This window comes from Tamandua tetradactyla, chromosome 11 (genome assembly GCF_023851605.1).
Source record: "Tamandua tetradactyla isolate mTamTet1 chromosome 11, mTamTet1.pri, whole genome shotgun sequence".
Lineage (NCBI taxonomy): Eukaryota > Metazoa > Chordata > Mammalia > Pilosa > Myrmecophagidae > Tamandua > Tamandua tetradactyla.
Window position 1 is genome coordinate 55,562,469 of NC_135337.1, and position 15,216 is coordinate 55,577,684.

General features: G+C 38.4%; 1 protein-coding gene across 2 annotated transcripts in view; it reads left to right on the top strand.

Annotated features, from left to right (window-relative positions):
• The first annotated feature begins 6,105 nt into the window (after positions 1-6,105).
• Positions 6,106-15,216, top strand: part of ANKRD13C (ankyrin repeat domain 13C) — a 135,087-nt gene continuing 125,976 nt past the window's right edge. For both annotated transcript variants that reach the window (XM_077120631.1, XM_077120632.1), the window contains exon 1: positions 6,106-7,125. In XM_077120631.1, coding sequence (XP_076976746.1) covers positions 6,681-7,125 — 445 coding nt within the window. In that variant the 5' untranslated portion in view covers positions 6,106-6,680. The remainder of the gene's footprint in view (positions 7,126-15,216) is intronic.

The following is a 15,216-nucleotide window of genomic DNA, read 5'->3' on the forward strand; positions in this document are numbered from 1 at the left end:
AGGAAACTTAGTACATTGAAATATTTATCAAATATTTTAAGTAAAAAAATTGCGACTAGTAATATGTGTGATTTTTTATGAAATAAAAAACAAAAATCTATTGGTGGGCATAATTATTAACATATTTTTGAGGTAGTGATGATTTGGGAGGTGTCTGCAGCAACTATAATGTGATATGAAAAGATATATGGTTTCTTTTAGTTGCCAAGGCACATATATTGTTAATACTATTGTCATTTGCAACCTACATTCAGAATAGAAGAAAATGCTAAATTCCATTTAGAGGTTTAGTTCAGTGTAATTTCCTGAACCGTGAATTCTCTGTTAAATGAAGTCCCTTTGTGCTAAAAACAGATAAAATTTGAACTTGTCCTTGACAAAAGGAGTTATCTAGATGGATGAAATGAAGTGAATGCTGGACATACGGGACAGTATGTTCAAAGACATGGAAACAGGAGGATAAGGAACTGTGAACAGATTGTTTTGGTTAGAATGAAGAATAAATTTGGCAGTGCGGTAGGAGGTGAAGCTGAAAAGATCGGCTAAATTTCCTATCTTTGGACTATGGCTCAATTGCACCTTATGGGGGATTAAATGTGATTCTGTCTGTCTGAAATCCTTTGTAAACCTACCATTGCCTAGCATATATAGTCCAGATTTCCTATAGTTGCTCTCTGTGAGTTAGCCCCTGCCTTCCTTTCTACTCTCACTTGTCACTGTTTTTCCTGTCACATGTTGTACTCCAATGATTCCCAAATATTATGCTATATTTATACATACCATTCTTTATACCTCTCCTTATTAATTGAGTGATCTTCTCCTGTGTCTCAGTTTCATCATCTGTAAAATAGGGACAGTAAGTACCTCACAGAATTGTTGTCAGGATTCAGTCAAATAGTTCCTGAAGACTACTTGGAATCTAACACATAGTAAGCTTTCAATAAATGATAGGTATTATTATTATTATTTTATTATTATGTCTTTTCCCCTTGCCCAACTGGCCAACTCCTATACATTCTTTAAAGCCCAGTTCACATGTCACTTCCTCCAGAAGGATTTCCTGGTCACCTGACTTCCATTTCCTCAGGATAGAATAACTTCTTCTACACTATATCCAGAAATAATTTAATTTCAACTGTTATTTTTTCAAAATACATTGTGATCTTATGTTTTTATCTCATTTTTCCCTAATACACTGTGAGGCCTTAAAAGTAAGGGCTAGGTAATTATTCTTGATGTCTATAGTTTTTAATTATACTGGGGAGCCATTGAGGAATTTCTATTCTGTTCACAGGTGGCAGCCACTAATAAGGTACTTTTAATTTCTGGGCCTAGTGATAAAATACTTTGCAGATAAAATGGTAAACTATTTGGCGTTATAGTAATAGGTTGATGGCCACTGTTCCCATCCATTTCCTTTAAATATAGATGTTTTCAAGGTTTTAGTCTTTTTTATTTTTTCATTTCTTGGAACATTTGCATCTATTCAGAAAAAGAAAACAGAAAAAAATTCACACATACCATACCCCTTACCCCTCCCTTTCATTGATCACTAGCATTTCAATCTAAATTTATTTTAACATTTATTCCCACTATTATTTATTTTTATTCCATATGTTTTACCCGTTTGTTGATAAGGTACATAAAGGGAGCATCAGACACAAGGTTTTCACAATCACATAGTCATATTGTAAAAGCTCTATCATTATACAATCATCTTCAAGAAACATGGCTACTGGAACACAGCTCTACTTTCAGGCAGTTCCCTCCCAAGGTTTTATTCTTGACTAGATCTTTTAACTTTTTCACTCCCCAGACTTTTCCTTGGGGTGTTCATCTCCTTTGGGGGCATCAATCATATATCATATAATAATTACTCTCAAATCTAGCTTCAGTCCAGCTCTCAGTCTCCTAAGTTTCCTTCCCAAATATCCAAAATCTGCACTATCAATCTGTGTATAAGCAACAGGAATCACAAACCCAATATGGTAAAATTGAGGTCATTTTTATTTATTGTGATAACATATACATATTTTGTTATATATTATGCATATATATAGACACACAAAATTTCCTATCTTAACCATTTTTAAGGGTACACTTAAGTGGTATTAATTACATTCACAATGTTATGTTACCATTGCCACCAACCATTTCCAAGACTTTTTTCATCACTCCAAATAAAAACTTTGTATCTCTCGGGCAATACCTCCTCATCCTGTTCTTCCTGGGTCCCTGGCAGCCTCTAAGAATCTTTCCATCTCTATGGATTTTCTTATTCTAGATATTTCATAGAAATATAAATATTTGTCCCTTTGCATCTGACTTATTTCAATCAACATGCTTTCAAGTTTCATCCATGTTGTAGCATGTATCACAACATCATCCCTTTTCATGGCTGAATAATTTTCCATTGCAAGGCTGGACCACGTCATTCATTTATCATTGGGCATTTGGGTTGTTTCCACCGTTAAAATATTGTGAATGATGCTGCTTTGAACATTGGAGTACAGGTATCTGAGTTTCTGTTTTCAGTTCTTTTAGTTATGTACCTAGAAATTGAATTGCCAGGTCATGCAGTAATGCTATGCTTAACTTTTTGAGGAATTGCCAAACTGTTTTCCACAGCAGCTGTACCATTTTACAACCCCACCAATGTATGAGAGTTCTAATTTCCCCACTCCTTTGCCAAAACTTGTTTCCTTTTTTTTCAAAAAAAATAATAGCCCACTTAGTATATTTGCAGTGGTATCTCATGGTTTTAATTTGCATTTCTCTGATGATTAATGATGTTTGGTATATTTTCATATGCTCATTGGCTGTAATGGTTAAGTTCATGTGTCAGCTTGACTAAGTTATGATGACCAGTTGTTTGGTCAAACAAGCACTGATCTGATTGTTACTGTGAGGGTATTTTGTAAACAGATTAGCAGCCGTAGTCAGTTGGTTGCACATATGACTGGTTTCATCTATAATCAACAAGGGGCTGCTGAAGGCAGTCTCCTTATCCCACCTATCTTGGAGGTCTTCAAGCAGAATTGAGGTTCCAGCAGTCAGAAGGAATTTTTATCTCTACTGCAGCCAGCCAGCTTCTCTTGCAAAAGTCAACATTATCTTCATGGAGTTTCCAGCGTGCAGCCTGTGGAATTTGAACTTGCCAATCCTCACAGTGGTGTGAGCCATTTCCTATAAGTCTCTTACTGTTTACATATATTTGGTGTGTATTTGTGTGTGTATATACATATATATCCTGTCAATTCTGTTTCTCTGGAGAACCCCAACCAATATTTTAGGCATTCGTATTCTTTCTTTGAGGAATGTCTTAGTTCTTTGGTCATTTAAAAAAAAATTTTTTTTTTTTTTGCCTTTTTGTTGTTGAGTTTTAGGAGTCCTTTGGATTTTCTGGATATTAAACCCTTATTGGATAAAGAATTTGCAAATAATTTTCTCCTGTTCTGTAGATTGCCTTTTCACTTTCTTGAAAATGCCCTTTGATATACAAAACTTTGAATGTTGACAAAGTCAAATTTAACTGTTTTTTCTTTTCTTGCTCATGCTTTTAGTATCATATCTAAAAACTCATTAATTCTAAAACTAATTCTGTTTGACTTATAGAGGTTCCACCAAACTGTTTTCCACAGCAGCTGTACCATTTTACAATCCCACCGACAATGTAAATCCAAGGTCGTGAAGGTTTTCTCCTGTGTTTTCTTCTCAGAGTTTTATGGTTTTAGCTGTTATATTTAGGTTCTTGATGCATTTTGGGTTAGGTTTTTTTGCATGTGAGGTAGGGGTCCAGTTTCATTCTTTTGCATGTGGACATCCAATTTTCCCAGGACCATTTTCTGAAGAGATGGACATTGCTTTTACCTCCTAAACTTTTTGTAGCCCCATTCCTATTCACTTGATTCATGCTCTTGTGTCATCATAACTAGCGCACACTTCTTTAAAAATTTAAATTATGATTTTTTTGATTAGTGTGTTAGTTAGATTCAGTTGTCAACTTGGCCAGGTGAGCATACCTAGTCTTGTTGTTGCTGCGGACATAAGCCAAAGGTACGTGAACCTCATCTGTTGCCAATTACATCTGCAGTCCTCTAGGAGGCGTGTCTGCTGCAATGAGTGACGTTTGACTTAACTGGCTGGTGCTTAAATGAGAGAGCACAATGTAGCACTGCTAAGCAGCTCGGCATTCCTCATCTCAGCACTTGCAGCTCAGCCCAGACCTTTGGAGATGCAGAAAGAAGTCACCCCGGGGAAAGTTGTTGGAACCCAGGGGCCTGGAGAGAAGACCAGCAGAGACCATCCTGTGCCTTCCATGTAAGAAAGAACCTCAGTGGAAAGTTAGCTGCCTTTCCTCTGAAGAACTAACAAAATAAATCCCCTTTTATTAAAAGCCAATCGTCTCTGGTGTGTTGCATTCCGGCAGCTAGCAAACTAGAACAATTAGTAAAAAGGAATACTTTGTTTTTAGTAAATATGAATTCAAGCAATACAGAGAATGTGTGATTTAGCAACCCCACCTCCAAATCTTTGTGAAAAATAGTCTACCAGACTTGAATGCATATATTAACAAATTATTATTATTATTTGGATTATGCAGTAATCTTTCAGTTTCCCTGCCTCCAGTGTAACTTTGTAACCAATTCTTGATATAGATCCACAGTGTCTTTTCTAAAAGGCAAGTCTCATCTTGTTATTCCTCTGCTTAAAATCCCTAGAAGACTATTCATTTCTTATTGGATAACATTTAAACTTTTAAGATGACATGCAAAGTTCTGCATGGTCTGGCCCCTTCTTATCTTTCCAGTCTGTGGTTAGACAGACCTGACCATGCCATATCCTAGCTTAGAGACGTTGAACCATCAAGTGAATATAAAAAGAATATCCTTCACAAGGAGATAGCAGCATATTAAGTGTCAAGCCTTCTGCCTGGTTTAGAATTAACAAAAATATTAACTATTGTGAAAGAACAAATGATATTGCATGTGTGTTTAGTCTCTCCTGCTTTCTGAGGAAGATTGAGGAGAACCCTTGAAGTGCTGATTGGGAGATGTTTGGACACAAATGGAAGGAAAATATAGAACAAATATAGATTGATTTGAATAGATTAAGAAGGGAGCATGAAGAGAGGCCAGTTTCCACAGAGGAATTGTTTTTCCGGCTGCTGGTGGTGGTGGTGGTATAAAGTTTGTTGAAGAGAGAAGATACTTGAGATAAGCAGCTGTCAGAGTAAATGAGACTTTGGCAAGATGAACGACTGAAGATATTTACGACCTTTTGCTGAACACCTCTTTCCCTTCTCAATTTTTAATTACTTCGTTCAGGTTTTATGGATGTCAGATATATATTTCTTTAGAATTTGACACAGAACTGAAGTTGACCATGAAGTGGTCCAGTGATATGTTCCAGTCACATTATTATTATTTACTATTCCTTAGCATCCGTCCTTATCCAGACCTTAACTCTGACTTCTGTGCGAAATTCAGTCACTCAACAAAAGTTTGAGTATCCTCCAGTCCTTCTCATCCCCAGGCTGTTCAGTTCATCATTTTTCCAAGTCAGTCCCTAAACTCTTTTAAGACTTTTTTTTTGTGTGTGTGTGCTGTAGGGTGGGGGTCACATTTAATTCTTTTCCCATGTAAGTATCTCTTTATTACAGCACCATTTGTTGAATTTTTGTTTATTTGGTTTTCCTTTTGTTTGTTTGGGAAGTGCATGGGCCGGGAATCGAACCGAGTCTCTCGCATGGCAGGCGAAAATTTCTACCAGTGAACTACCCTCGCGCTCCCTTCTTTTATGATTTTTTTCTGACACTCTAACCTTAAAATGTACTCCTCCTTTGTGTGTGTGTGTGTGTGTGTGTGTGTGTGTGTGTGCAAACCAGTTCCTATATTCCCTTCATTCTCGCACAGATACTGTACCTAATTGTTTGACTGTTTTTCCTTCTCTACTGCTCTCTTTGGAGTCGGGGGTGGCATTTTGTGAATTTACTGGCACGAGGTGGATGCTTAGTAAATGCTTCCTGAATGAGTCTCCTGTGCATCTCAGTGACATCACATCCCGCGTACAGTGGCGTCATTCTGCACTGGCAGGAGGCCTAGAGGTCGGAGGGTTTAAGTCATTGTTTATACCGAGCACGGAACACAGAATTAAGTTTCAGGCAGCCGGGAGCGTTCAGTCTCCTCCCTCACACGGTTTTCTGGGTCAGAGACTCCGGCTGGGGGCGGAAACTCGCGGTCTGGGAGGAGCCAGAACTCGGTTTCTATCTGGGAATAGATGGGGCGAGGGAGAGGGCGAGCGCCAGCGCACTTATCGCGGTGTTTCCTCCCTCTTCACTTCGGCGGTGGGGGCGGGGAGGAGGGTGAAGCTCTCGCGAGAGCAGCCAGTAGAAGATGGCCGTGGCCTGTTTTCCTGTGTGAGGTAGTGGTCGCCGCGCGTGTCGTGGACACTTGAAGCTCTAGCACCCTCCAGCGAGCGTGCGTCCCTTCCTGCCTGGGCCGAGAGCCTGTTCTTCTTTCTCCGGGAGATGCGTTTGTCCCGGGCTTGGGGACGCTCTGGGAGTTCATGCTGCGCTGGAGGCTCCTGGCCGCCGCTCTAATCGCCCTGTGCCGCCGCAGCGCCAGCTCCGTCGCCGGCGGTGAGCCTCCCGGGTTCCCCCCTTCCCCCTGGTGGCGGCGATGACCGGGGAGAAGATCCGCTCATTGCGGAGGGACCACAAGCCCAGCAAGGAAGAGGGGGACCTGCTGGAGCCCGGGGATGAAGAAGCGGCGGCTGCCCTCGGTGGCACCTTTACTGGAGGCAGGACTGGCATAGGCGGCAGCGGCAAGGGAGGCAAAGCCTGTCATAAGATCTTCAGTAACCATCACCACCGGCTGCAGCTGAAGGCAGCTCCGGCCTCCTCCAATGCTCCCGGCGCCCCGGCCCTGCCGCTGCACAATTCCTCGGTGAATACCACCTCCCAGACCCCTGCGGCTCCGGCGGGTACCAACCCCATTGCTGTCGTCGCCGACGGAGGCAGTTGCCCCGCGTACTACCCGGTGCACGAGTGCGTCTTCAAGGGGGATGTGAGAAGACTGTCCTCTCTCATCCGCACGCACAATATCGGACAGAAAGATAATCACGGTGAGGAGTGCTCGCCCCTCTCTACCTCTTCTTTCTCGAGCCTCAGGCCTCTGGAGTCGTAGGCTCCCCTCCAACACACCCTTCTTTCCTCCCTCTTTGGCCATAATCCGGACCACATGCCCGTAAATCGTGACAGATTCAGTAGTAGCATGCCAGTGGTCAGGGCTTGGCTCCTGTGGGTGCAGAGGAATGTTTTCCTCTTGTCCACTTCAAAGTTTCCTGGGAGAAGCTGTTTTGTTTATCTTTGAGACAGGCCTTCACAGTGTGCTGATTCTGGACTTAAGAAATTTTAGGTTGCCTCTCATCCAACCTGGTCTTACTTTGTTGATGGGGCTCTTTTTCTTTCTTTTCTTCTCCCCCCTTCCCACTCTGGGATCTTTAGTTCTGAACTTTTAATGTGCTGTCCCCTTTCAGCTCTTAGGCCCAGATTCCAGCTTGATAGCACGCTGCTGATTGTCATTTCTACCTGCCGTCAGGTTGTCTGTTCCTTTTTGTGCGTTTGCAGGAAACTTAGTTTGATACAAAGTGCCTATACTTTGCTTTTAAGATGGACTATACAATGCTTTGACTTCTGAAAGCCACGGAATAGAAGCTTGTTGGCATGTGATATCTAGGACAACTATAGTGGCTTCTGAGTTGCTCTGTTTTTGTTGAAGTCGAGTTTTGAGTTTTTTGCTTGTTTTATTTGAATAATTGCCAGAAGTAATGTCTCATTTTGATAACTGATAAAAGATAGTACTATGAAAAAAAATAAAAAAAGATAGTGCTATTACTTTTCATAGTAGCTTCATCATAGCATATATTACAAAGTAGAGTATCATTTGTTACTTAAGGACTTTGTTTTTACTTTTTGCCTTATCTTAACTCATCAGCTGGGTTTTTTTTTCTCAGTTTGAGTGATAGAGTTGACGTTTAAGCAACAGTAAACTTATTAATTAAAAACTAATTTAAGCATTGAATTCATTTTCAACTGAGTAATTGGCATATATTTTCAATAGCCCTGCTATTTAACTCAACGTTACAGTTACTGTATACTTGCAGTTAGAGCACGCTGAATTTCTGCTTAAAATGTTATAGGACGTTAATGGAATACTTGCCTGTGGAATAATCTCCCTTAATTCCCGTGGTGTCTATGGTTTTTGTTATCTACAATTAGAACAAAATTGAGATTTAAGAAATGAAAACAGTTTCTGTTGGTTCTTTAATTCTCTAACAACTGCCTTTGTTTTCTGAATTTACAATGTTATGTAATTTCAACACCTTTCATTTATGATAAATCCTGGCAAAAGTTCCTCAGAGCATCACCCGCTTTTTCATTCCTATATATCATTTGTTTTTTAATTTTACTATTTTCATAATAAGCATATTATTTCCTGATGGTATTTATATTCTCTTTGGAAAACGGTTGGTAGAGGGAGATGGGCTATAGCCTTAAGTTTATTAAATAGTCAGTTATTAGGAAACATTTTAGATTCTGTATGCTTGGTAATTATATGCTTTTTATCATTTATGGCCATTGCCTTTAAAAAAGGTTTACATTATCTCAAACTATCCCTAAAATATTGCTTTTGAGAGTAAACTCCCTTGAAAAGAAGTGATGGGTGACTGTGACTGACAAAGTACTATAATAAAGTATGTTAGAATTGATTTTCTTGGTTGATCACAGAAGATAATTGAATTGCAGAGTTTATAGGGCTTTCCATTTAGGAGTACATTTGTTAAAGTAGAAATTGTTCAGTGTAATTAAAATCCTAAATACCCTTAAACTCTTGTCCTTTGCCCACTGAAATTCACTTTTTAAATTACCTTGATGTGTCAAATGTTTACATTGTATTTAGCTGTCCTTGTATTGTTGACATTTTTAATGAATGTAACCAGTGGTTCTGGTACCTGTGGAAAATGTAATCAGATTTTTTTCTCAGTATACATTTTGCTGCAGTGAAGTCTCCTGTGATGAGTACTTTTCATTTATTATGCTACTTTGTTAGTCCCTTTTTTCTCCACAGTGTCATAATTTCTCTGTTACATTATTTTTACTCTTGATACTTTACTTGCTACATTTTTTATGATTATTATATTTTAACTTCCAAATTAAAAAGATAAGTGGTTTTTAAGTCATCCAAACAAAAAAGGCTATTATATTTGGATTGTTATGGCATGATAGGTGCATAGCAGAATCATGCACTCATTCAGGTGCATAGCCAAACTATGCTATCATGCCACATTATATCACATAGTTTTATATTTACTGTAGAGATTCCTTCCACAGCATGATTATGATGATGGTCATCATCAACATTACGCATAGCATTTGAGTGTGACAGTTAAGTGTTTATATATGTTATTACATTTAATTCTCACAATAACCCCACAAAGCAGATCATTTATCATTCTCATTTTAAAGGTGAGAAAAGTGAAGCCCCAAGACACAAGAAAACTTTGCTAAAGCTACATACCTAATTTAGTTGGTATAAGTGGTAAAGCTTGGAATCTATCTACTCTAATGACTAGGATTCCAAAACCTATGATAATCCTTTTGTAAATATTTCTATTGATAGGGACCTACTGTATTGCAAGGGTATCAATTCTAATAATGTATATGTGATGGTTTATAGCAAAGTTCTTTTATATATATTCTTTCATTTAGTCCTTACTGAGGGACTTGTGGAGAGATTCTATCACAAGTTCTCAAGATTTTTGGAGAGGCCAAATCTCTCACTCTTGTTCTGTTTCTTTTTTATGTTACGGCATGCATAAATGGGCTCCCTTGTCTAGATGGTAGCCCTTTAGATAGTTGACAAGTGCTGTCGTGTTCCTGTGTCTTCAGGTAAAACATTCCTAACTTCTGAATACATTTCTCCATGACATGATTTATAAAATGCTTAGAATGGTCCTTGAAGCATAGTAAATATTATATGTGTGTTAAATAAGGAAATAAAATTTTTGTTCATCTTCTTTCAGTAAATCTCTAGTTTTTCAACTCTCACCTTTGAGATGGTGCCCAGAACTAATTAGTTCTGGAGCTGTAGTAGCCTTATAAGCAGACTCAAAGGAGTCTATCTTCATTGCTCTCAAATAGCACACGTTTAGTAATGCAGTTTTAGTGTTGATTTTTCAATGTTCTTTTCTCATGTGACTGACTCTCTTCTGTTCCATCCCTTTTTGTGTTAATTTTTTTAACCTCAAAATAGGACTTTACGTCTATTAAATTTTATTTTGTTGGTTTTTGATTCTTTATTCATTCTACCTAGCTTGAGAGTTTATTGAATCCTAATCTAGTTAGTTCACTGTCTACTAGCTCATTATTTTCAGTGATCTCTGATTTTAAAAGCTTTTTTTTTCTGAGTTGTGTTTTTACATATTATTGACTTAAATTGAATAGGAGCAAGGCAAGAGCTTATTCTTTTGTGATAGATTAGGAATTTTTTCTCAGCCATCAGTTATTTTGAGAAATGTGGTATCCTGGATCCAAATATGTCTCTTGAAATGTAATTTAATTATGGTAGAAGCCTGATATAATTTCATGTATTATGTATTTAATGTATTCAAATATGTCAGATGATTGTGATTTATTATTTAGTAATAGCTTTTTTGGGATGGGGAAAAGAAACAAATGTATGTAATTTTATTATTAAACTTTATATCTTTAATTCATCTTTAATTATATAGGTCTTTTGTATTCAGTATAACAAAGTTTAATCCCTTTTTCATAATCAGAGTATAAAGATTTTTCTGAATCACTTTTGCCATTGGTAGTTATGCAAAGCATTACAGTGACATGCTATTTTTAATAATTGATATAATAATTTTTATTTTTTTAAAACTTTTAGGATTAAGTATGATTAGGAGCCTATAGAAGACTTTCTTGTTTTTTAATACACTTCCTATTTGTTAAAATTGTAATTTTGTTTTTTTCCCCCATTAATTAATTAAATATCCTTAGAAGTTAAACGGCTTCTCTTGGATGTTAGTCAGAAGCTTTTAGGTGCCAAAATGATGATAGTCCATTTTGATATATGAAGTGCTCAAACCATCCTTTCCTACATGTAAACAGTTGCAGACTCTGAGGGATTTGGCAGTTTCTGTTGCCTTTAATTACATTACCTGGCAGGTAACAAGCCATCTTCTGCATATACAGTTTTGATTCCCCCAAAATCAGGGTGCCTATGTTCTGCGGCAAATACCAAGGTTAGAGCAGCCCAGTCAGGATTACTCCGCAGTGTCACGGGACTATCTCCAGCAACATCTGGCAGTGGGGCTGTAGATTTGCCTGTTGTCTGTTGTTGAGTGAAACTCCTGTCATTAGTACAGGGATTAAAGGCCCACTTCCACCTCAAACTGTAGGTCTCCTCCTCGGGAGAAGTAGTTTAACCGCAAAAACAGTTCGAGCACTTGGAGATAATAGATAATGACTGTCGGGGTAATCAAGGTAATGATGTCAACTACAGCCCCATGGAAAGCTAATAAAGGTGAAAGAGTAGCCCAACTTTTAATCATTCCCTATGTTAATATGGGCGGCTGTGACAGCGTCCCGGGCCAAGGAGGGTTCAGTAGCATTGGCATGGCTGGAGTTTTTCTCACTGAACGAATATTGCATGAAAGACCTACTCGTAAGGTAAACTATTAACAGCGAAGAATTTAATGGTCTTATAGATACAGAGATGGATGTTACAGTAAGTTCCACCCATTGGCCCAAAGGATGGCCGTTACAACAGCCTGGAAATTCATACCTGGATTAGGCAGTCCTCAAAATTTGTTACAAAGTTTGCAGATATTTCAGTGCTCAGGTCCAAATGGGCAAAAGGCGTCTTTACAGCCATATGTTTCTGACTTACCTAATAATTTGTGGGGAAGAGATTTGTTAGAGCAATGGGAAGCTGAGATTCATATCCCTGATTCCTCTTATAGTAGACAAAGTCAGCACCTGATCAGGCTACAAGGCCATGTACTTGGGATTAGGAAAATATAGTCAAGGCGACCCTCATCTGGTTGTGATAAATATGAAAAAAAGAAGCAGATTAGGGAATACACCTTTTCTGTAGAGGCTACTCGTTGTAGCCTCCTTTAGCCTATACCTTTGACATGGCTTACGAACAAACCATTCTGGGTAGATCAGTGGCCTATCCTAAAAAAAAAATTGGAGGCTTTAAATGAGTTAGTTCAGGAACAGTTGAACAAAGGGCATATTGAAGAATCCTTTAGACCTTGGAACGCTCCTGTTTTTGTTATTAAAAAGAAATCAGGAAACTGGAGACTATTAATTGATTTAAGGGCCATTAATGCAGTCTTACAAACCATAGGGTTGCTGTTACCAGGCTTACCGTCACCTACTATGATTCCTGAAAACTCATCTTTATTAGTTATAGATTTGAAAGATTTTTTCACTATTCCCCTAGCCATGCAAGATTATGAGAATTTGCTTTTTCTATTCCTAGTTTTAACAACTGATCCCCTATGAAAAGATATCAATGGAAACTTTTGCCACAGGGCTTGTTGAACAGCCCCACTATATGTGAGTATTTTGTGGCAAGAGCATTACACCCCTAAGAAAACAGTAACCTGAATTATATATTATTCATTACATGGATGACATTCTCTTTGCCACCTCAAATTCTGAAATGTTATTTTCTATTTTTGAAAGTGTTCAAAATACCTTGATATAAGCAGGCTTAAAAATAGCTCCTGAGAAAATTCGATCTGCAATGCCTATAAAATATCTAGGAATGGTTGTTGATAGACTCACTATAAAACCTCAAAAGGTTCAGTTGAGTGAGATTCTCTTAAAACTTTGAAAGACTTTCAGGAATTATTGGGTGATATTAACTGGCTTCATCCCAGTCTAGTAATTGCTACATATGAATTGTCAAATTTGTTTCCACTTCTGAGGGGATCCAAATTTAAATAGCCCTAGAGAATTAACCCCAGAGGCTGCTGCAGTAGCTATAATAGAAAAGAAAATCCATGAAGCTCAACTGCATCAAGTTAATCTTTTGCTTCCTCTACAGTTATTAGTGTTTCATTCTGTTCATTCACTGATAGGCTTGTTAGTACAAGATACTAAATTAGTAGAATGGTTATTTCTCCCTAATCCTGATGTTAAATCTCTCTCTGCTTATTCAGAAATGATAGCGCTTATCATTCAAAAAGGCTGGACTAGGCCCTTAATGGTCTAGACCTTTCACAGATTACTATTCCATTAACAAAAAAGGAGGCAGATTTTTGTTTTCCCAATTGTTTTAGCTGGCATATTGCATTTGCTAATTTCATTGGACAATTGGATAATCATTATCCTCAAAATTCCTTATTCCAGTTTTTTAAGAATAAACTTGGATATGTCCCTCCATGACTATGTTGACTCCTATACTTGAGGCATCCACCATTTTTACTGACGGATCCAGTAATGGCTGGGCGGCCTATGCTGGTGTCAAACAAAGAGTAATCCAAACCTCCTTTCATTCTTCCCAAAAGGCAGAGTTGAAGGCTTTGATTGCAGCCCTTCTTGATATTCCTGAACCATTAATATTCTTTCTGATTCAGCCTGTGTGGTCCAGGTGGTACAGGATATAGAAAAGCTACTATTAAACCACAGCCACATGCTCCAAAATGTACGACAGCATGCTGCCCCTTTTTTCATTACTCACATTTGAGCACGTACCTCCTTGCCTGGACCTCTGATTGAAGGAAACAAAAAGGCTGATCTGTTAACTAAGATTATTGCTCCTGTATTTCAGGATGCTTCATGTTTTCATGCTTTAACACATGTTAATTCTAAGGGACTAAAGGCTCGCTGTTCTCTTTCTTGGAGCCAGGCTAAATAAATAGTCCGGTTATGCCCTTTATTTCTACAGAGTAACGCTACTTTTGGTCCCCCTATGGGTATGCAGTCTGATGACATATGGCAAATGGACGTCACTCATATTCCTTCTTTCGGGAAATTAGCTTATGCTCATGTTTGCATAGGTACATGGTCAGGATTTATGTTTGCCTCTGCACAACCCGGACAAACAGTGCAGCATGTTATTCGGCACCTATATGGAGTCTTTGCTGCTATGGGATTGCCCAAACAAATTAAGACAGATAATGAACCAGCTTCTAGCAGCAGGAAGTTGGCATCTTTCTATACAGACTGGAATATACAACATGTAACTGATACTCCATATAATCTGCAGGGCCAGGCGATAGTTGAACGGGCAAATCATACTTTAAAAACAATGTTATTAAAACAGAAAGGGGGCATACATCTTACTCCTCAAACACGCCTAGCCCTATTTACTTTAATTTTTTGTAATATTTCAGAAGACTCCAGTACTACAGCAGCAAATAAACATTTTGCATATTCTAAAGATCAGTTGAATGCTAGTCAAAAGCCACCAGTATGGTGGTTTGATGTCTCTACCCATTCTTAGAATCTGGGTAAGTTAATTACATGGGGACGTGGTTATGCTTGTCTCTCTCCTAATGACAATGAGCAGCCCATTTGGATTACCAACTGAAGAATTAAACCCTTTCATGATCAAAAGGAAGGTGAAAGATGAGCTGTCTCCCTAGCCCAAGAAGTTCTTTAATGATCCAGAGCCTCCAGTAATAGGAATAGAGGGGCTGACTTTGAAGACCACGAAGGTTGGCGTAACCCCTCACACTAAGACAGCTTCATTGTCCACATGGGGTCAGATGAAAAAGCTCACTCATGAGGCTGAGAAAAATTTAAGATATAAACAGATTACTTTCACCGGACCTAACCTTTTTCTCTCAATTGCGGCGGTTTTCTTACAGTTGCGATGAGTACGCCAGTAATGAATGCTTTGAGTTATGCATATTGGGCATACATTCCTAATCCACCTTTATTACAACCTGTGATTTAGAATAATCCTTCTGTACTTGTATATATTAGCGATTCTGCTTATCTACCAGGCCCTACAGATTCTCGCTTGCCTGAATTTTTACATGAAAAGGTAAATCTTATACTTTTACTGTTGTGGCTTTTCAGGGTTTCCCTTTATGCTTTTCTTTGTAAGTGAATCACTCTCATCCTTGTCTCCAACTGCGACATCAGGCGTGGCATTCTTATGTTCCAAAACGTGGAAATAGATC